This window comes from Cylas formicarius, unplaced genomic scaffold (assembly GCF_029955315.1).
Source record: "Cylas formicarius isolate icCylForm1 unplaced genomic scaffold, icCylForm1.1 PGA_scaffold_10__41_contigs__length_53128322, whole genome shotgun sequence".
Classification (NCBI taxonomy): domain Eukaryota; kingdom Metazoa; phylum Arthropoda; class Insecta; order Coleoptera; family Brentidae; genus Cylas; species Cylas formicarius.
In genome coordinates this window covers 51858386-51878066 of record NW_026844214.1, presented here as the reverse complement: position 1 = coordinate 51878066, position 19681 = coordinate 51858386, and the positions used below count along the sequence as shown (strand labels likewise).

Genomic DNA, 19681 nt, shown 5'->3' with positions numbered 1-19681 from the left:
TTTAAGAATGTATTTTATTTATTTACAGAAGTAAACAACCCAAGTACAATTATTGCAAATAGCCTATTTTTCCAACTTTACACCACCTACAATTAAGAAAAATATCTACATGACAAAAAAAATTCAAATATTTTTCTCAATATATAATAAATTAGGTATTCTTTATTTTACCTACTTTGTTCATTATTGATTTAGCTGTTTCCTTAGAATTTCTAGTTTTTCTCTTTGAATCTGGTTATTCTCTTGTAAATATGCACGGATTTTTTGCAATTCCTCCAGCTTTCCCTCCCCAATGTCTTTTTCGCATTTTTTTCTTTCGATAAGTAGAGCAATTTCATCATTATCAATAATATTTTTGTATAATATTAAGGGGTTCACCTTCCATATTATATCCCCCAATTTTCTCATTTCTTTTGAAATTTTATACTAAACAATTTTCTATTTTCGATTTCGAAATTCTTATGTTCATCCAAAAGTACTCTTGTGTATCCAAGAAAATAAAGCATCTGAATTTTTTTTGCAAAATAACATACACTATCTAATTTTACTCCACTTACCAGGGCTGAGCCCAGGACACGATATATTTGTTATTTCATCTTCAGTTGAATCGATCTCTTATTTTATTCTTTTAATAGCAAGTTCAGCAAATATTTGCGGAGTACATGCATGTAGTTTTCATCTAAAAATGTGGGAGGTTCTATTCACTTTAACAAGAACTATCAAAATTTGTCTACCTGTGATATTCTGCAATAAACGTTTCACTTTCAATAATGGTTTCACCTTTTTCATCAGTTACTAGATAATAATTTTCTGAAGAAATTGCCATTTTACCTCCCACATTCGATAATTTATGAACGAAATATATATTACAATTTTGTCACATATAAAACAGCTGACAAACCACAAAAAATACGCTGAGCAGAAGCGTCATAATACTTCTTCGCTGCGATTGATACTAAATTTTTTTCTGTACTTTACGTACCTTTTTTGTTTTTAGAGATATTAAAGTAAACAAAACAAAAAACAAAATGTAGAATATCTTATTCCGATTACGATAATGTAACACACTTTATATTTTAGTACACTCGTCACCGCGTCAGATAATTAGACTTTATCCAGAGCGCTGAGCTCCTTAAAAACAAATATTTTCAAGGCCGGCGAAGAAATTTGCAGAAAACGGTAACGTATTAAATGCTAAAAAGGTATGCGGGAATCATAATGTTTTAAATGAAGAAAATAAGACCAACATATTAGGATTCTATGAAGCAGTTTCCTCTATTACCAGAGTATATGAAAAGATAGGTATTTATCGGGGATCAATCCACTCACGTTTCACAGAATATAAATATAATGTTAAAGGAGGATGCAGTTTTGTTTGGATTTTTTAAATAGACATAATGGAAATAATAATTTTTTGAAAAACATTTTATGGATCCTAGACAAATACACGAAATAAAAACCCAAGGGTACCAATCAATTAATGTATGGTGTGCTGTCATAGATGGGTATATTTCGGGTCCGATATTTATAGATCAACAGTTAAATGGAGATTATTTGCAACTCTTAAGAGGACCAAATAGAACAAAATTTAGAAGCGCTGATTATATGGCAGCAAAACGAAAATTTTCTTAACAGGGGTTGGATAGGGAATGACGGAACTATGGAATGGCCAGCCAACAGCCCCGACTTTACTTTTTGGATTTTTTCTTTTGGGAACACATTAAAGTTCACGTACACAAAACTCCTTGTAATAACGTCGTGAAACTTCGGCAACGGATTTTTGAGGCAATCAATCAGTTACGAAACAATCATACAATTAGAGTGTATCGTAAATATTATGTTCAGGAACATGGTGTTCAGATACAACAGTATCTAGAATTTTTTTACTTTAGTCTCTTGTCATTTTTAATGTTTTTGTTCTACTTTAATTTGTAAATAATTATTGTTGCTGCAGTCAGTCATTTTTGCCGATTTGTCAAAAACCAGTGGACTAAAATACAAAGTGTTACATCATTGTGATCGGAATAAAATATTCTATTAAACACATAGCTATCTATCTTCATGCCTATTTTTAGTAGCCCTAAGCAGGGACATAAGTGTTTTTTCGGACTTAACAAATGCTGACTCCAAAAAAATGTGGCAATATATAAATAGTAAATTAGATCATAGCATGAAAAACAGGCAAATAAATGAAATATTAGTAAATAAAAAAACTGAATGGCAATGATCTTGAAAAGGCAAACTATTTTAAAGAGTTTTTAAGCACAGTGATATCTACACTGAATGAAAGTGTGACTCCTCCAATAAGACACCATCAAATAATTTTTCTAGCACCAACAAATGAGACAGAAATTTATCAGACTATGGACGTAAAAACAAGGCTGGAAGGTTTGATGACATTCATGTCTACATAATTAAGTTAGCTGCTCCGTTCATAACCCCAGTATTGACTCACATAATAAATAATGTTATGGCGCAAGATACTTGTCAGATCAGAGAAATTTGGTGAACAACTATCGCTCGATTGCATTAATTTCAAATCTTGCTTCAACTTCCTTAATAAGCACAACATATTAAGTTTAAGGCAATTTGGTTTCCTCAAGAAGAAAGGCACAGATGATGTTATAGCTTTACTTAGCAAATTTATATATGAAAACTTAAGTCTTAGCCTACCAACAGTTGTGACTTTTTTAGAATACACAAAAGCTTTTGATACAGTTGATCAAGTTATACTAGTGTCCAAATTGCAGAATATGGGAATAAGGGATGTAAGTTTGTCCTTGATAGCAAGTTAGACGCCAAGTTGTAAGGGTAAATGCTACTAAAAGTCAGCAATTTAAAACAAATGTTGGAGTGCCTCAGGGCTGAATACTTGGACCAATATTGTTCATCTTAAATATAAATGATTTGTTGGTTTTGCAAGATACCTTAATAGCATATGCTGATGATACTAATGAAAGCAAAATCATGGCCCGGACTTTCAACAGTCATGTCATCGACTCTGGATATTAAATACTTCTGGCTCTATCAAAATAAGCTGGTACTCAACACAGACAAGTCTGTTTTTGTCTCTTTTGGAAACTATAGAGACTCTGTTCCACAGAATATTGAAATTAAGATTAATGGTGAGTCTGAAAAGAGCCAGCAGTAGTAAATATCTAGGAATAACTTACGACTATAATAAAAAATGGATGTTCACGTGGCTAAGACAATAAAAAAAAACAAATACTTAGTATATGTTTTTTTATAGACTCAAGGAAGTACTAACAAGAAAGCAGTTATTACAAATTTAGTATGGTCCATAGTGTCGCTGTGTATGCAGTCATAGGCTGGGGAGGTCTCTACAGTTTTTCGTTTGACCCGTTAGATGGGCTTCAGAAGTGTATTCTTAAACTTATTGAAATAAAGGAACAAGATGCATATAGACCACTGAGTATCAAACAAGCTTTTGTGGTGCATTCAATAGTGTATCAATATAGGTCCTTTACTATAAAAATATTTTTTACTTAATATGATTTTTTAGCAATAAATATTATTATTATATTTTTTGTTTTATGAGTCACTTGGAAAAAAACTTGGCTTCTGACCCTACCTACATTTTGTGTTTTTGTTTACGTTGATATCTCTAAAAACAAAAAAGTTACAGCCAATTGAAAAGTTATCAAGATAAAATGAACGCAGCCAGCATTTTGAAGCGAGCGTATAAAAACTTTAAGTTAAGCTGTTGCTGCAGGTACTGTAATTTTCAAATTGTGTTTTGAAAATAAAGTTTTAAAAAAAACCATCTCGTCGTCGCTTGAACATAATTCGATCAAACAGCAATGATAAAACAAGCAAATTTTGGCTGTTTTTTTTTCTGGTTCAGGTACACATAGAGGAACTACCAGAAAGGTGGACGTTTTTCGCGGATCGACTACATACCTCGGATAAAACTCCTCTTCGGAATAGTTCCCGTTTTCCAAGTCCATTTCTTCTTTTATTTTCCGCGAATAGACCGCCAGACCCCTACGTTTCGTCAATATTCGCTCCCGGTTGGTCGTCAAAGAGCGATCTGTTAATTGAATTGCTTTATTTGCTTTTACGTCCATATACTTATTAAAAAATATATATTTAAACTTTATGGGAAATAAGACTCATATATGAATGTTGTTTCAAAAACAGTAAGCTATTTGCAAGATATGTTTTTAGGCTGTTGCAGTTGCATGAAATTAAAACAAATGCCAGTGGGGTTGATGAAATCGGTCACTCGCAATATTAATTCTTCCATAGAAGTAAACTATTTTCCAAAAAGCCTGAAAATGTCACTTGGAATGACGTAAAAATAATAAGTATATTACCGGCGCTATCAAAAATATACGAAAGTTCTTTATAATCGAATGTATACCTATATAAGGGATAATAGAATAGTACCGGAGAGTCAGTGCGGTTTTAAACAAAAGTCAAGTACTGCGAATGGCCTTATAAGTGTCATTGATGATATTGTCCGAGCCACTGACAAAAAACTAATTAGTGCCTTAATACTTTTGGATTTTTCGAAGGCATTCGATACGGTGAACCATGACCTATTGATTTCCAAGCTGAATTTCGATGGTTTTTCCTCTAATTCATGCGAGTTGATTAAATCGTATTTTTCAAATCGATCGAAAAGCAAGGTTCCATTTTGGGGCATTTTTTTTTTTTTATTTACACTTCTGACATTTTAAAATCTTTAAATTTTTGCAAAGTTCAGCCATATGCCGACGATACTCAATTATATTGGTGTTTTGATTTTAATAGTAACATGGACGCAGAGGTATTTATAAATCAAGAACTTAACAGGATTAGTGAACTTTCCGGTGCCCAAAATTTAAAGCTAAACCCATCAAAATTACATTTAATGATATTTGGAAATAAAAATAAAGTTAAGCTACTTAAACAAAAAATCAATATAATGTTAGATAATATTAAACTTTCCGTAGTCGATTCAGTAAAAAAATTTGGGGATCGTGATCTCGTGAATATTTAAAAAATATCTCAAAAGGCATATTTCTCGCTAAACCTCTTATATAGTAACAGGCATATTCAAAATTTTAGACTGTCTCACATTTTAACTACTGTGATGTAGTGTATGGTTTTTTTTTTTATTGATAACGAGTGTAAGTGCCGTATTTAAAGGTTGGAGAATGCTTGTGTTCGTTTTATTATGGGTCTTCGAAAATATGACCATATATCTGCTGCATATCGTCAACTTAACTGGCTTAAAATTTAACAAAGAAGAGCTTTTCATTTCAACGTATTCAGACAGAGCGGCTTATTCCTAAGAGTACTATCCATTCTGTAAATCAAAGATACAGGTATAGACTAACGATGCCACATCATCAGAGTGCCTTTTATCGTAGATCTTTCACATTCAAAGCAATTCTTGTTTATAATTCTTTGTCACAGGAATTCGGTAACTTAAATTTATATTCATTCAAAAAAAGGTACAAATACAGTTTTCCTAATATGTTGCTAATTATGTCATTAGCATTATTTAACTTCAATTGCATTTTCTATAGTGTGTAACAGTTTTGTTGTTCTTCCGATTTTGCAAGTATTTTTCATATTTTATTTGTTGTTCATCCGTTTTTTATTTCAGTAAATAGTGCGCAATTTATTAATTATATAAACAGTTCTTTAGCGGTTCAGAGTAGTAACTTTTTAAAGCTAGACTGCGCCGCTTTTGAGCTATCTGTTTACTTGTCGTTAAAAAATATTAATATCGTATATTGTTTTTTTTTTGTTATAATAAAGGCTGTTTATTACACCCTGTATATTACATGGTTAATAAAATCTCCCAAAAATCATGCACGTTTCTTGAATAATATGTCCTATACATAAAAGCAACATTCAAAAATAGAATACCATTCGAGAATTTATAATTTATAGCTGTGAAGTGGGTCGGCGTAAAAAAAAAACAAAATGTTTGTTTAAACTGACAGTAAAACTTACAGATTTAAATCTAAAGGGAATTATGTGTAATTCAAAAATATATATATATAAAAAAAAAACTTCATGAAAAATTTCATCAAACATTCAGACTGGCGTGAAAGAAGAGAACATTTCGTATATTATATCCTGATATCTGTATCCTATACCCAAATTCAAGAGTGCGAAATATTTGTAAACTTTAAGCAAGATTAAAAAATATTCCAAAACTTGTAATGTAGGTAGTTTAACTGCCCCCTCATTTTCTACAATATGGCAGTGATAATTTGGAAATATTCGTCATTTAGAATTTGCACTTCTGTTCTAACTACGATTTTTAGATGCTCTCTGTTTTCGATGGTATTTACTTTCACCAAATCTTTTAGAGTTCCCATAAAAGTCCATCCATTGGCGTCAGGTCAGTACTATATCCTTTCATTTTTTCTGACCCATTCATTCAACCTTTGATTTATATAGTCTTTGACAAATAAGGGGGAGCACCATTTTTTTTTATGAATAAACTCTACTTTCGTGTTTCCCGCCATTTCTCTTCTGGAAATATTGGGATTTTCTTCAACTTTTGGTAAAGTCATTATCTTCATCTGTTTCCAATGCTCTATTCTTTCTGACCAGGCTGGACATTTGTTAAAAAAAATTATACAATCAATTAAAGGTTTTTGTTATCTGGAATCTGCATTCAGGGATTAACTAGACTTAGTTTTGGTTATGTTTGCAAAATTCATTGTTTTTCCCTTTCACAATAAGTCACTTCATAATAAAAAAAAAAAAGTTTTGCTAAATATGTAACTCGTAATTGGCTACATGCTAACTATTCTAGAATTCTAGAATATTATTTTATTTTTGAACTATAGACATAGGACTAATTATACAAGAAATGTGCAGAATTTTAAGGGGATTTTATTAAGCGTCTAATATACAGGGTGTTGCATTAAAAAATATTAAAAATCAGTCTTTTGCATATTATAACATGAAATAAACAGGAAGTACACAGACATACAAGTTTCTTGAAAATTAGAAACATACCATTTTTCAAGGAATTCAATGGAAAAATGACATTATGTTGTGGATAAATTATATATCTATACATAGCTTTTCTATAAAAATACTTGATTTATCTGACTGGTACTTTATTTAGTAATGCTAGCATCGGAGAGTGGAAAGACAACGTCCTGTTTATGTCCGTTTGTAGTTTATATGAATAGTGTATAGTAAACTTTAGTTTTAATTCTTACTTTTGGTTTCTAGGCTACTAACCAGTGAACTTTCTCTGAAAGTCGCTCCTTATCGATATGACTTTTTCAATTGCTTTCTCGGGGTCTTTTTTCTTTAACTGTTGCGACTCCTTTTCGGGCGTAGTATTGAAAGACGAGTCGTCCTCGGTGTTGGATCCTTCGCTGTCACTATCCTTTGCACTGGACGAACCTGAGTCTTGCGCTAGTTCAATCTTTGTTCGCCCCTGGTATTCGGAGGAAGGAGGAAAAAGTAAAAAAATGCCGAAACACCTCTTATTCTAAACTACACCAACCATCACCGACATAAATGACTGTTAATGAATGAGGCCGTATGTCTCGCAGAGCTTAAATCATGTTCGACTATAAATGAACTTTCTTCTTAAGTTTTATATCGAAAGACTCATCTCCCAATTGATGATTTAGCTCTATGACACATCTATTGTGTTTACTAGGAAACCCTGCTACACACCAAGTTATCCACGTGCCAGAATACAAAATTGCAAACATACCCTGGTTCGATGATGGTGCCCAACTGGCCGAGAGCCATTTGACTCCATCCGACGTGTGTGAACCATGTTTCCCAAAGAGGAAAGCTACTGACATTAAATAGTAATTTACAGACACTGACAAACACAAAGCGGATATAGATTTATTCAAAGAAGTTTATCAAATCGTTATGTATGTTCTGTAAGTATCCATATATCAGTCAGCGCACCTTATTCCTTAGCAATAACAGTATTTTTTAAAACTAAACCAAAACGCAATTATAGAGGACATACCTAATTAGATATTCTTATAACTCCCAAATTTTTTATGAACCACGAACTCTGACATTACGATACTTTCTACATGCAAGATACAAGTCTTTTACAAACAAAATTGATCCTATTTCTGAACACTTACCTTGTAAATCTTCAGATACAGTGATTATTGAAAAAAATTGTTAACAAATTTTATCATTTTAAAATAATCATATTAGAATTACAAACCAGCAATAATTTTTGTCACATGTATATTCCTACAAAACACATCACTTTAAAATGTCCAATTCAAATTCTAGTTAACTTTTAAGGGATATTCTAATATTACACATCATGCACCATAACTTCCTTAAAACTTATTGCATCTAAACTAAGTATAGTTTTCCTATAAATTAATGTTATAAGTATTGCATTTTTTCAGTTGAAGTGAAAAAAGCGAGTGAAAAGATGGCATTACCAATGACCGTCCGTAAATTGTTAAATATCAAATAAACAAAACAGGTTTAACAGAATATAAAGGAAAAATATTGCACTCGGACACATAAACGAGGCAAATTATGTTCTTAAAATGCCGTTAAACAGTGGGAGCACGCACGCCATGATACCCAGTGTTTACAAAGGTATTTAAATAGCTTATTTCGGCTATAAGCGATATAATGCCAGGCACAAATATGTAAAATCAAGAGAAAAATCCTGGCCATCGATACGAAAATAAAAGCCAACGTATTTAAGTACGAAAACAATAATTACACAAAAATATACCACTTGGAATTGTCATGCAACAACCAAATTCTCGTATATTAATAGCATTCCGAACTTACCAGCCGTAAAAATATTCAAATTAGACACCACGAAGTAAACTGCCAGGCATCTTTTAATGAACTCTCTGAATTAATTTAATGAGCAACACTACTCTTTCATCGAAAACATGAAAAATAATGGTAAAAAGGCCGACGAAACGACAAAGGCTTATTCCAAAGTCATAAAACTGGGCCAATACTTTTTGAAATGCTGTCTGTTTCTGTTTTTCGCGTTGGTAAAACAAGGATGACACGTATGCCGATGGTTGCCGGCAGTGTTCCGGAATTTAAATCTGTGACTATGGAATGGCTAATTTTGTTTCCTTATTTTAACGTACATTGATTGAAGAAAAACTTAAGTACAATAATTATGATTTTGACTTATATTGAAGGGAAAATTGTATACCTCATTTTCCATCGCGGGGATTATCATCTGATAGAATAATAGGTGGACCGCGTAAACCTCCCTTCATCAACGTGTTACATTCACAGACCTCTTTACTTTTGCTGATCCGTGATTGTTTGAGTTATGTGACAGGTGTCTATCAATAAGTAGTAATTCTTTTAATTATTCCAAATCGCTAGTAAGAAAATAAAGGATATAATGGTAAACGTTTTATGAGTAGCTGAGTTTATAAGGAACTTATTAATTTCTTATTTAGCCCACCACACCCCCTCAAATATCTCCTGTGGAAGAACAGGAAAAATATTTGCATGAGGCTTTAGGGGTAGTAAAAGCGGAGGCCTTCAATATGAAACGGACTTTGGACAAAAATAAATTAATGGATGCCCTGAAAAATGCCAATGTAATGCTAGGAGAACTTCGCACGTCTTTGTTGTCTCCCAAAAGTTACTATGAACTTTGTTAAGTTGTAAGGTTTTTTGATGAACTACATGCTTAGTGTGTTTATATCTTAGATATGGCTATAACAGACGAGCTGCGTCACCTGGAGTTATATTTGCTGGATGAATTTCAAAAAGGGCCTAAAGTGAAAGATTTATATGAATTGGTTCAATATGCGGGCAATATTGTGCCCAGGCTATATTTACTAATAACAGTTGGACTTGTTTATATAAAAACAAACAGTTCTTCAAGGAGAGATTTGCTGAAAGATCTGGTAGAGATGTGCAGAGGTAACTAATAACCTTTTTGCCCTTTGTTTTTAATTCATATTTTGTTAATGTACTTTGTGCGCCTATCAGGAGTTCAACATCCCTTGCGAGGCTTGTTCCTAAGGAACTACCTATTACAATGTACTAGAAATGTTTTGCCAGACACACCCGATGTTGAAGCAGATTGCCCGGAGGGGACAGTAAAAGATTCTATAGATTTTGTGCTGATGAATTTTGCTGAAATGAACAAGTTATGGGTGAGGATGCAGCACCAAGGGCACTCTAGAGAGAGACAACACAGAGAGAGGGAAAGGGAGGAGTTGAGAATACTCGTGGGCACCAATTTGGTGAGGTTAAGCCAGCTTGAGTGTGTGACTCTAGAAAAATATCAGAAATCAGTTCTGCCTGGTATTTTGGAACAAGTATTGGGGAAAAGCCGTCGAATTTTTCGTGTAATCACAAGTGATATTTTAGGTTGTCAGTTGTCGCGATGCTATTGCCCAGGAATACCTGATGGAGTGTATTATTCAAGTGTTTCCTGACGAATTTCACATCCAAACGCTGAGCCCGTTTTTAAAATCGTGCGCGGAACTTGAACAAGGGGTCAATGTAAAGAATATAGTGATTAGTTTAATGGAAAGACTTGCCACGTTCAGTCAACGTGCGGATGCCTTCGGTGACGGTACGGTTGTGAACTGTGGCTGTCCCATTCAACTGGCTTGATTTGCTTTAAGGCGCAAACGTGCTGCAGGAGGTGCAGCTTTTCGAAGTATTCTCAGACCAGGTGTCTTCGATAATTGCAAACAGGCAATATTTGCCGCCCGAGGATATGGTCGCCCTACAAGTGGCCCTCATAAACCTGGCCCTGAAATGTTATCCGGACAGGATTGATTATATCGATAAGGTTATGTTGTCCAGTGTCGAGGTACATAAGAAATCTTCGAAATGTCTTTGAAGTTATGGAATGTTGTTTAAATTGCAGATGTTCCAAAGGCTAGGCATCGAACACCTGGAGTATCATTCGTCGGTGGCGAAGGAGCTGCAAAAGCTGCTGAAAATCCCGCTCGACACTTATAACAATCTGATTCAAATACTCAAGCTCAAGCATTATGCCGGCCTGATGCAGCATCTCGATTACCACGGTCGCAAATCGCTCAGTATCTACATTTTGAGCAACGCTCTCGAAAACGAAACCGTCGTGCCCAGTCCGGAAGAAACGGAACAGGCTCTGACGTTACTGGGCACGTTGGTTTTCGACAAAAGCGACAATGCCGGCGAGGTGGACATGGAGGAATTGGCGGAGGAGCAGAGTTTGTTGGCCCGGTTCATACACCAGTTAAAGTCTGACGTTTTGGACGAGCAGTACCGTATCCTTAACACCGCAAGAAAGGTAAGATTTCTTTCTTCCAGTTACATCTTCCAGATGCCTCTTTATTGTAGAGGTTTTTTTTGTACTTGATCGAACTTCAGCAGGTGATTCTGATCAGTGTTTTGAGTGGTCCACTTTTTTTTTTTTTAATATTGGAGAAATTGGCTTCTTGCTATGCAATTAATAGTGTCAAACTTAAAATCGCTATAGTTTTAAAAAAAATCCTACACATGTACAGTATATTGGGTAATTCACATAAAATAATTATTGTTATCCAATTAATAGTGTCAAACTTAAAGTCACTATAGTTTCCAAAAAAATCCTACACATGTACAGTATATTGGGTAATTCACGTAACATAATTATTGTTATCCAATTAATAGTGTCAAACTTAAAGTCACTATAGTTTCAAAAAAAATCTTACACATGTACAGTATATTGGGTGATGCATATAACATAATTATTGTTATCCAATTAATAGTATCAAACTTAAAATCACTATAGTTTCCAAAAAAATCCTACACATGTACAGTATATTGGGTAATTCACATAACATAATTATTGTTATCCAAGTAATAGTGTCAAACTTAAAATCACTAGTTTCAAAAAAAAATCCTACACATGTACAGTATATTGGGTGATTCATGTAACATAATTATTGTTATCCAATTAATAGTGTCAAACTTAAAATCACTATAGTTTCAAAAAAAAATCCTATACATGTACAGTACATTGGGTAATTCACATAACATAATTATAAGATAATGTTAAAAATCAGTAACACTAGTGTAAGTGTACGATAGGACATATGACTTCATTTTTATTATGTATTTGGAGAAACTCTCGTAAATTTGACTAGGGTAGATACTTTTTTTACCTAAAGGAAGTAGAAGACTATTACTGCATTTATAAAAAAAAGGTTTAAAATCACTGGTTTTCGAAAACCAGGCACATATACAGGATACTGGTATAGTTTGACCAGAAATATAGTGCTTTTCAATCGACCCTGTCATTATCTTCGCCTACTGCCGAGCAGACCCTTACCACTAACCATTCCAGGACCGTCCTGGGAATTTATCTACCTATACTAACAAGCGAGACATAAGTTTGTTTTCAATCTTTTTCGCCGAGCAATTTTTGAAACATTTACATAAAAAATTAGTACAAAGTAAGAATTTATTACGTTCTGTGTCACTTGTTTTTATTGCTGCTCCTACTTACCCTTCTGAATTTCTTATCAAATTATAAACATTGAAGACAATTTGCTTAGCATCCGTTTTTTCACTTGCTGAGGTAGTTCTTCTTCTAAATTGTCATTAGGTTCGACTACCATCACTTCTTCATTCCACTGTCTCCACATTTTAAAATGGTAAAAAACAGGAACCTTCAAAAAATGTTCAATTGTAAGATTCTAATATTTATCTGTATTCTTATGACGTACCTTTGGTCTATGCGAATATAATTTATGTTATGAGTGTTATTAATCGCCAGGCACAGAAGACAAAACGATTATTTTCAAACTTACCTGTAGGATAAATAGAGTATAGGTACTTACCCTTACCCTTTGAACTATCCAGTGAAAACAGCCTCGCAGGGTCAAAACTAGAGAATCAGGTACTTAAATACATACTGGAAGGATGACATTCAAACACCTCCGTAATATATATGAACCTATTGTAATTTAGATTAAACTCTTAAGAACGATTCATATCAGCTGATATTGACATACTTATTCGAAAATACCCGGCAGCATCAATGATTAATTAAACTTAAAACGGCCCATTTATGTTTCAAATAAAAATTTAATAAAGAATAAGCATCTGTTGGGATGGGTTTTACCTTGGTCCTGCGAAAGTCTATGGTTAAGACACTGTAAAATACTTAAAACGTTAAAGCAATAAATGCACTATATTTTTGGTCGTACAATAATTCATATAATATAATTACCCAGTTAATCTAGACCTCACTCAGATATAGAATCTGTATTTTATTTTAGCAAGGTCAGATCAAAAATTAATTGTACTGGTGGATTAAGTAATAAGACCTCAGAATTCCCTTTTAAAACTTGGATCTATCATTTTTTTCGGCTGAAGTGGTACCACAACTACTTTATATGAAATTTTTCTACTCAAAGCGGGTATTGAGTAATTCCTATAATATCATTACTCCATCATGTAGAATCTATATCTTATATAATATCAATATCACATTAAAAATAAGTAGTACTAATGGATAAAGTAATGAGACTTCTGAGTTCCTTTTTTTAATGTTTGGCCAAAGACTCCGTAAATTTGGCAACGCAGTACCGTGATAAACCTCGCTCTATTTTTTTTCCGCCGAAAATGGCATCACAACTATTTCATATGCAATTTTTGTCAAAAATTTCCGTGGAGGAGTATTTTGTCACTGTACTACATGTGCTCGAGGATCACTCACTAAATCAAGACATATGAATTGCACAACAATCTGTATACTGGCCACCGTGAATCTTCAAAATTAAATTTCTGGGGCCGTAGATAATGCTTTGCGAAGAAAAATATTGCTCCTTTAGAAAACAAAGCCTGGCCAGTGATACTTGGATAACTAACCAATGAGAATTGAGCATTTATCGACAGCTTCTCCTCTGCCAGCGAGACCTGTCGGAGTTGTATCTATTTTAGCCTTTGATTCTGTGGCTGGATGTATTCGCTATAATATAATGTTCTTTTTTAACAGATTTGGGTTTTATTTGATTTTTTTTTTATGGTACTCGGCATCTGTGTGAAATAAAGTAGGAAAATGAAAGAACGCAGAATCTGCGGCAAGTTTCTTTTGGAACAGATAGCAGAGATTATAATGTTTCTCTTTTTCTCTGCCTGTGTTCTATTTAATATTACTATACGCCTAAGATATAAGACAATTAAGGTTTTTGGAGAATAAACTGTATGTGTATATTAAATTTAATCACAAAAACTTAACCTCAACCTCACCTGCTGCCATGTCGATTCATGTTAACTATGGTTAGTTTAATAACAAGCCCGAGTTCTATTTAATATTACTATACGCTTAAGATATTAGGCAATTAAGGTTTTTGGAGTTTTTGTATTGGGATTACTAAGAGTAATAAGAATATACTGTATGTGTAACAAAAAAAACAACAAAAACTCATCCTCACCACACGCCATATCGATTGACGTTAACTATGGTTAGTTTAATAAAAAGCCCGAGTTTTTGTAGGATTCGTAGACAAATGAATCCCTATCCCCTTCAGATTTTAGGAAACGGTGGCCCCGTCCGGATCAGATATACTCTCCCGCCGATAGTGTTCCAAGCGTATCAGCTGGCTTACAAATATCGCGATACGAAGGAAGAAAAGTGGGACAAAAAGTGCACGAAACTATTTCAGTTCTGTCACCAAACGATTACCGCGCTAGTGAAAGCGGAGCTGGCGGAGCTCCCGCTGCGCCTGTTCCTGCAGGGAAGCCTGGCGATCGATCAAATCGGGTTCGACAACCACGAGACAATCGCCTACGAGTTCATGTCGCAGGCATTCTCGCTGTACGAGGACGAGATATCCGATTCGAAGGCTCAGCTCGCGGCCATCACTCTGATCGTCGGTACCCTCGAACAGATCAGCTGTTTTTCGGAAGAGAATTCGGATCCGTTGAGGACCCAATGCGCACTGGCGGCCAGCAAGCTCCTAAAGAAACCCGATCAGTGTAGGGGCGTGGCTACTTGTAGTCACCTGTTTTGGAGCGGGAAAAGTTTGGCGACAAACAAGGAGGAGACACACGACGGTAAAAAGGTGGTGGAATGTTTGAAGAAAGGTCTGAGGATCGCCAAACAGTGTATGGACGTTAGCGTTCAGGTTCAGTTGTTTGTCGAACTATTGAACCATTACATTTATTTCTTCGAGAAGGGGAATAACCAGGTGACCGTAGAGATATTGAACCAGGTGGGCTCGGGAAAGTCGGTGTCGTGGGTGACGTCGCTTATGTTAATCGTTTTAGGTAATTAAGAAAATCAAAGAAGAGCTGCCAAATCTGGAGAACTCTGACGAAACGGAACAAATAACCAAACATTTTAACAATACCTTGGACCACATTAAGACGCGGCTAGAATCTCCTGACAGCGATGCCATTTTCTATAAAGGGATAGAGATTTAAAATTTAACATGTATCTGGCCCTTTATGTGTAGCTTTTTCTATAGTGCAATGCAAATCTTTAAAGTTGGCCCATTGTAAAACCACAGGCTAGGTAATGAGTAGCAATTTGAAGAGAAAAAGTTATTTCAGGTGGAAGTGCCCAAAAAGAGGTGTAAGTGATAAGTAATAAAGTATTTTCTCGTTCTCAAATTTGATTGATAAAAAGTATGTTTCTAAAAAACCTGCGTTTTACAGTAATTTTTCTCCATTTTTGTTTTTAAAAAGTTATACTTCAGTAAAATTTGGTGTTAGCTTCACTGGCTTTTTTAAAAATTACCTCGTTCTATTGAATCGAAATATTTTACCACAGAACATCTTGTTGTAGAGTTGCTCATTTACCTTTAACGGGTTTTATTTGAATAGGATTTAATTGGAACTCTGGCTCGTAGGACTACTGAATGAAGACATAACTTTATATTTTTGTACAAAAAAGTAGTGTACTTTTGTTTACAACAGTTATTGTATTATATTCCTCTTGTTATAAATAAATACATTAGCGATTACTTGTTTTAATACACGATTTTCCACACAGAAGGTTCGGAACATTCGTGCATATTTTTGCACAGAACGTTAAAAGTTCGGTCGGTGGGGAAGCCCAGGATTTCCCTTTCCTCCTGAATGCGGTACGAAAAGGTACTGTCTTTAGTCCCAAGAAAGTATCGCGAGTACGAACAAATAATCTGATCTATTATGGCGACCCCGCCCTCATTGAATTTTTCCTTAATTACGTCCGTAGGTTCATACCTATAAACTTCATATTTTTGCTCCAATTTCGACCTCAGCCCATCATACTCTAAAATTTTGCCATTTATCCATTACCATTTTATTATGTAAATAAAAGTTTTCACCTAATTTTGTGGCGTCTGTGGCAATGAACACTTTCTCAAGTTGTAATTTTTGTAATAACGCGGATATTTGATCCGCAACGTTCTCGATAGATGGCACTTCTTCGGGTCGGCTTCTAGCAAAATCTCGTCTTCTTAAATGGACGCCGATATAAGGCCCACCTGTAGCATCTCTTTTGGGCTAAAAGAGACCAACCATTAGTAACAGTGAACTTTTTAAATAACATTATACCATTCCCAATGGGTCCGAGAGAATTGGGCACCACAAAAATTGAAAGAAGAATTACAACTTAACCTAACTTGTGTTCATTGTATATTCGTTAGGATAAGAAATAATTATTATTCGATGAAGTAAAAACATTATGCAAGAACAAATTTCAGGTAATAATGGAAACAAAAGTGACTAAATCTTTTATGAGTTTTATTTCAGGCGTCGAACATGAAGTGGACATAAACGACGTTTTCGAAGATATCCTATTTGCTGAGGAAAAAATTGTGGAACAGGGCTACCAGGAGGGTTACAAATTAGGTTCTGCGGAAAACAGCACGGAAGGTTATCATCTGGGTTACCACCGCGGCTGCGAACTAGGTTATCAATTGGGGTATTATAATTCATTTGCCGGATATTATTTGGCAAAGTCAAATGAGTTCTCGGAGAAAATACAAAAAAACTTGGAAAACTTAAAACAACTCGTTGCGAATTTTCCGCAAACCAATGTTGAAGACGTCGATATTATAGAAACCATGGAAAAAATTCATTCCTTGTACAAAAAACTTTGTGTTCAGTTGAAACTAACTTCCGAGTTGAAAAAGGACAGTTTCACTTTTTAAAATGACCCAGATAAAAGCTGTAATTAAACAAATTGAAAGTGTAATACATCATTTAGATACATATCTGCCTTTAGCTAATGCCCATATGGTTGAGTACTTTACAAAGGACACATTTAACATTTTTATGCCCGCTGATGTGGCAAGTGAAATACAGGAGTTTGGCTGTTTAGAAATAATCGAGTCAATTTTTGCACAAGAACTAAAAAACAAACCAAATATTAAAGATTTTATCGACACAAATGAAAGGATGAGTTTGAAAAATATCCCCATTTGTCTCAGTTTGAAGCAATTCCAGAAAAGTCTAATGGAAATGGGAAGTTCTGAACTGTCTAGTTTAAAGTTGGACATCTTTATGAACTCAAAAAAATCCCACGAAGTTGAGATTTTGAGTTGCATCATTGCCGCATTAAAAGAAGTGTCTCGCATATCCCACGTTATAGATATTGGTGATGGAAAAGGTTATTTAAGTTCAATGCTCGCTTTAAATTACCAAATACCAGTTCTTGGCATTGACGCATCTAAAGTAAATACGGAGGGATCAGTTCAGAGGGCTAGGAAGTTAGCCAAAGTTTGGAACAGGGTAGTTAATAATGAAAAGAGAAGGGAAACTTACATTGATCATTATAAGCAGATCACCCAATTCGTAGACGAGAATACCGACTTTAACAGATTGGTCGTCAATGTGTTTTTGGAATCACCCAATGGTATGGGCATAGTGGGACTGCACACATGCGGCAATTTAGGCCCCGCGTGTCTTGAAATATTTCACAAAACTCAAGATGTCCAGTTACTCTGCAACGTGGGGTGCTGTTACCACTTTTTAACAGAGCTCACTGATGGCGATGCAAACAATGTAAAATTTCCTATGAGCGGATTTTTAAAAACTAAACAGTACAAACTTGGCAGGGCCGCTCGAATGATCGGGTGTCAGTCCATCGAGAGGATTTTGCATAAAAGGGAACTACCGAGCAAAACAATATTTCAGAGAGCTTTGTTTGAAATAGTGCTGGAAAAAAGCTCTACATTTGTGCCCTACGAAAATAGGCAGGTTGGACGTTTTCGTAAAGAGTGTGTCACATTTCTAGAGTATGCTAAAGCAGCTTCCAAAAGAATAAACTTCGATTTAACAATGTCCGATGAAGAAATCGACCTTCTGTTTAGAGAATATGAAAGTAGGGTTAATGAATTGAACCTGTTCTACTTAATGAAGTCCATGTTAGGCCCGGCTATTGAGAGTCTTATCTTACTTGATAGATTGTTATTTTTGCAAGAAAACGGTTATACTAGTTCTTACATTGTCCAACTTTTCGATCCAGTTGTGTCTCCTAGATGTTACGGAATCATAGCTCTAAAACCTAATGCCTTATAATTTTTTTGTGTTTTTCATTTTTAAATAGAAAATAAAAGTGTACTACAAGTGTTAACATGGCAAATTGTAGCTCACCTTGTCATTTCTCCAATCCGCCTCTAGAAATGTGTTATCCCCTCTGTCCGTTGAATTTAAGTAATTTTCTCTGAATTTAAGAGCAATTTTTCTTAATTCTTTGTTAAACCTCATACTACGTCTGGCCATCCAATATGTTTTATCTCCAAATCGATCATGAAGCATTACTTCTGCGTGGTCCACTAGAATAGTTCTGACATAAAAATTAACAATTCCCATTTGGATAAAATATTAAAAAAAAAAACAACACAATTAGTGACTTACTTTGAAGAGGTATTTTGCAAAAGTTGAATTAGTTGAGAAGCCGGTCCATGGAATGAGAGACATTTCACGTTAGTCGAGGTCATGTTGTTGTAGTAAAAGTATCGCACTTTGGGTGGATTTTGGCATTTTTGAATTTCCAATTTATCAACAAACTTTCCTGTTTCAAACATATCATCAAAGTGCTGAAGTATATACACATTGTCTATGATTGCTTTGGTGTACTTGTTTTGTTGTAGAACTGAAAGGATACTTTAAAGTTTCATACCGGCGACTCTTTTAATTAAATTTCGCTTTACTGCTAAAAAAATCGTGCATCTCAATAACCGGCGCGAATAGCTGTAGGCTGTGCAAGTCAAAAAATGTCGACCACGGCACATATTCCGGAATTTCGCTGTAACTCCAATGAATTAAATGGGACCACGGGGGCAGTACCACTTTAATGCTATTTAATCCCAATCTTGTGCTTTTTTGCAATTGATGCGCAAGTATTGCGATCCTCATATAAACATCTCGTCTCAGGTTAAACCCTTCGGGCGGATTGACGTCGTAAAGTAAATATCTACAGAAAACAAACGGACGATCTTTCATGTTGATACTAGTGGTACGAAATACCTGGTTGACGATACATGACACTTATCTTTATAACACACATTCTCTCCGTAAATTCCGTTAAAAGAAAAAAGGCCAAAAATAATAAAGGTAATAATTCTCATTGAATTGTGGACAACAAACTCGCAAAATGAGGTTAGGTTTGTGTTTACTATAACGTTTACTGTTTACTATTTTCTTTTATCTATGATGTATTTACTGTTCATAATATGGTCGGTTTCGATGCACGGTACGTGAATACCTATAACTTAAAAAAATTATC

The 19681-nt window shown here is 34.6% G+C and overlaps 5 protein-coding genes across 9 annotated transcripts in view; 3 read left to right on the top strand and 2 right to left on the bottom strand.

Moving 5' to 3' along the window:
• The window catches only part of LOC132708301 (ATPase family AAA domain-containing protein 2-like), a 51885-nt gene extending 42634 nt beyond the window's left edge, over positions 1-9251 (bottom strand). Inside the window, exons 1-4 of one of the 5 annotated variants that reach the window (XM_060680553.1) lie at positions 9167-9251; positions 7709-7792; positions 7222-7423; positions 3922-4051 (exon numbers count right to left, since the gene is read on the bottom strand). In XM_060680553.1, coding sequence (XP_060536536.1) covers positions 3922-4051; positions 7222-7423; positions 7709-7792; positions 9167-9193 — 443 coding nt within the window. In that variant the 5' untranslated portion in view covers positions 9194-9251. Of the gene's footprint in view, positions 1-3921; positions 4052-7221; positions 7424-7708; positions 7796-8102; positions 8688-8781; positions 8960-9166 lie in introns of those variants that run through there. The other 4 variants (XM_060680554.1, XM_060680555.1, XM_060680556.1 and 1 more) reach the window with 4 other exon arrangements.
• On the top strand, positions 9244-15929 carry LOC132708302 (vacuolar protein sorting-associated protein 35). The gene is made up of 9 exons (XM_060680559.1): positions 9244-9367; positions 9423-9624; positions 9679-9894; positions 9964-10295; positions 10348-10555; positions 10608-10798; positions 10856-11263; positions 14493-15176; positions 15232-15929. Exons 1-9 carry the CDS (start codon positions 9365-9367, stop codon positions 15385-15387), a joined length of 2400 nt encoding a protein of 799 aa, XP_060536542.1. The 5' UTR covers positions 9244-9364; the 3' UTR covers positions 15388-15929.
• Positions 15923-19575, bottom strand: LOC132708304 (GDP-fucose protein O-fucosyltransferase 2). Its single transcript, XM_060680561.1, has 6 exons — positions 19423-19575; positions 19107-19369; positions 18811-19048; positions 18547-18739; positions 16275-16452; positions 15923-16219 (listed from the first exon to the last, which is right to left on the bottom strand). The coding sequence occupies exons 1-6, from the start codon at positions 19521-19523 to the stop codon at positions 15936-15938; spliced, it is 1257 nt and encodes a 418-aa protein (XP_060536544.1). The 5' UTR covers positions 19524-19575; the 3' UTR covers positions 15923-15935.
• On the top strand, positions 16514-17102 carry LOC132708305 (protein LTO1 homolog). The gene is made up of 2 exons (XM_060680562.1): positions 16514-16652; positions 16702-17102. The coding sequence occupies exons 1-2, from the start codon at positions 16634-16636 to the stop codon at positions 17100-17102; spliced, it is 420 nt and encodes a 139-aa protein (XP_060536545.1). The 5' UTR covers positions 16514-16633.
• Positions 17104-18526, top strand: LOC132708303 (probable methyltransferase-like protein 25). The gene has a single exon (XM_060680560.1). It carries the CDS (start codon positions 17104-17106, stop codon positions 18469-18471), a length of 1368 nt encoding a protein of 455 aa, XP_060536543.1. The 3' UTR covers positions 18472-18526.
• Positions 19576-19681: the final 106 nt, after the last annotated feature.

Bases quoted from the DNA above. Each gene is read 5' to 3' on its own strand.
- LOC132708302 (XM_060680559.1), top strand. The intron at 9,895-9,963 runs GTAACTAATAAC...TGCGCCTATCAG, and splicing joins TCTGGTAGAGATGTGCAGAG to GAGTTCAACATCCCTTGCGA. The intron at 10,799-10,855 runs GTACATAAGAAA...TTTAAATTGCAG, and splicing joins TTATGTTGTCCAGTGTCGAG to ATGTTCCAAAGGCTAGGCAT.
- LOC132708303 (XM_060680560.1), top strand. From the start codon at position 17,104: ATGACCCAGATAAAAGCTGTAATTAAACAAATTGAAAGTGTAATACAT.
- LOC132708304 (XM_060680561.1), bottom strand. From the start codon at position 19,523: ATGAGAATTATTACCTTTATTATTTTTGGCCTTTTTTCTTTTAACGGA. The intron at 19,049-19,106 runs GTAAAGCGAAAT...GTATCCTTTCAG, and splicing joins GATGCACGATTTTTTTAGCA to TTCTACAACAAAACAAGTAC. The intron at 18,740-18,810 runs GTAAGTCACTAA...TTTTTATGTCAG, and splicing joins TTGCAAAATACCTCTTCAAA to AACTATTCTAGTGGACCACG.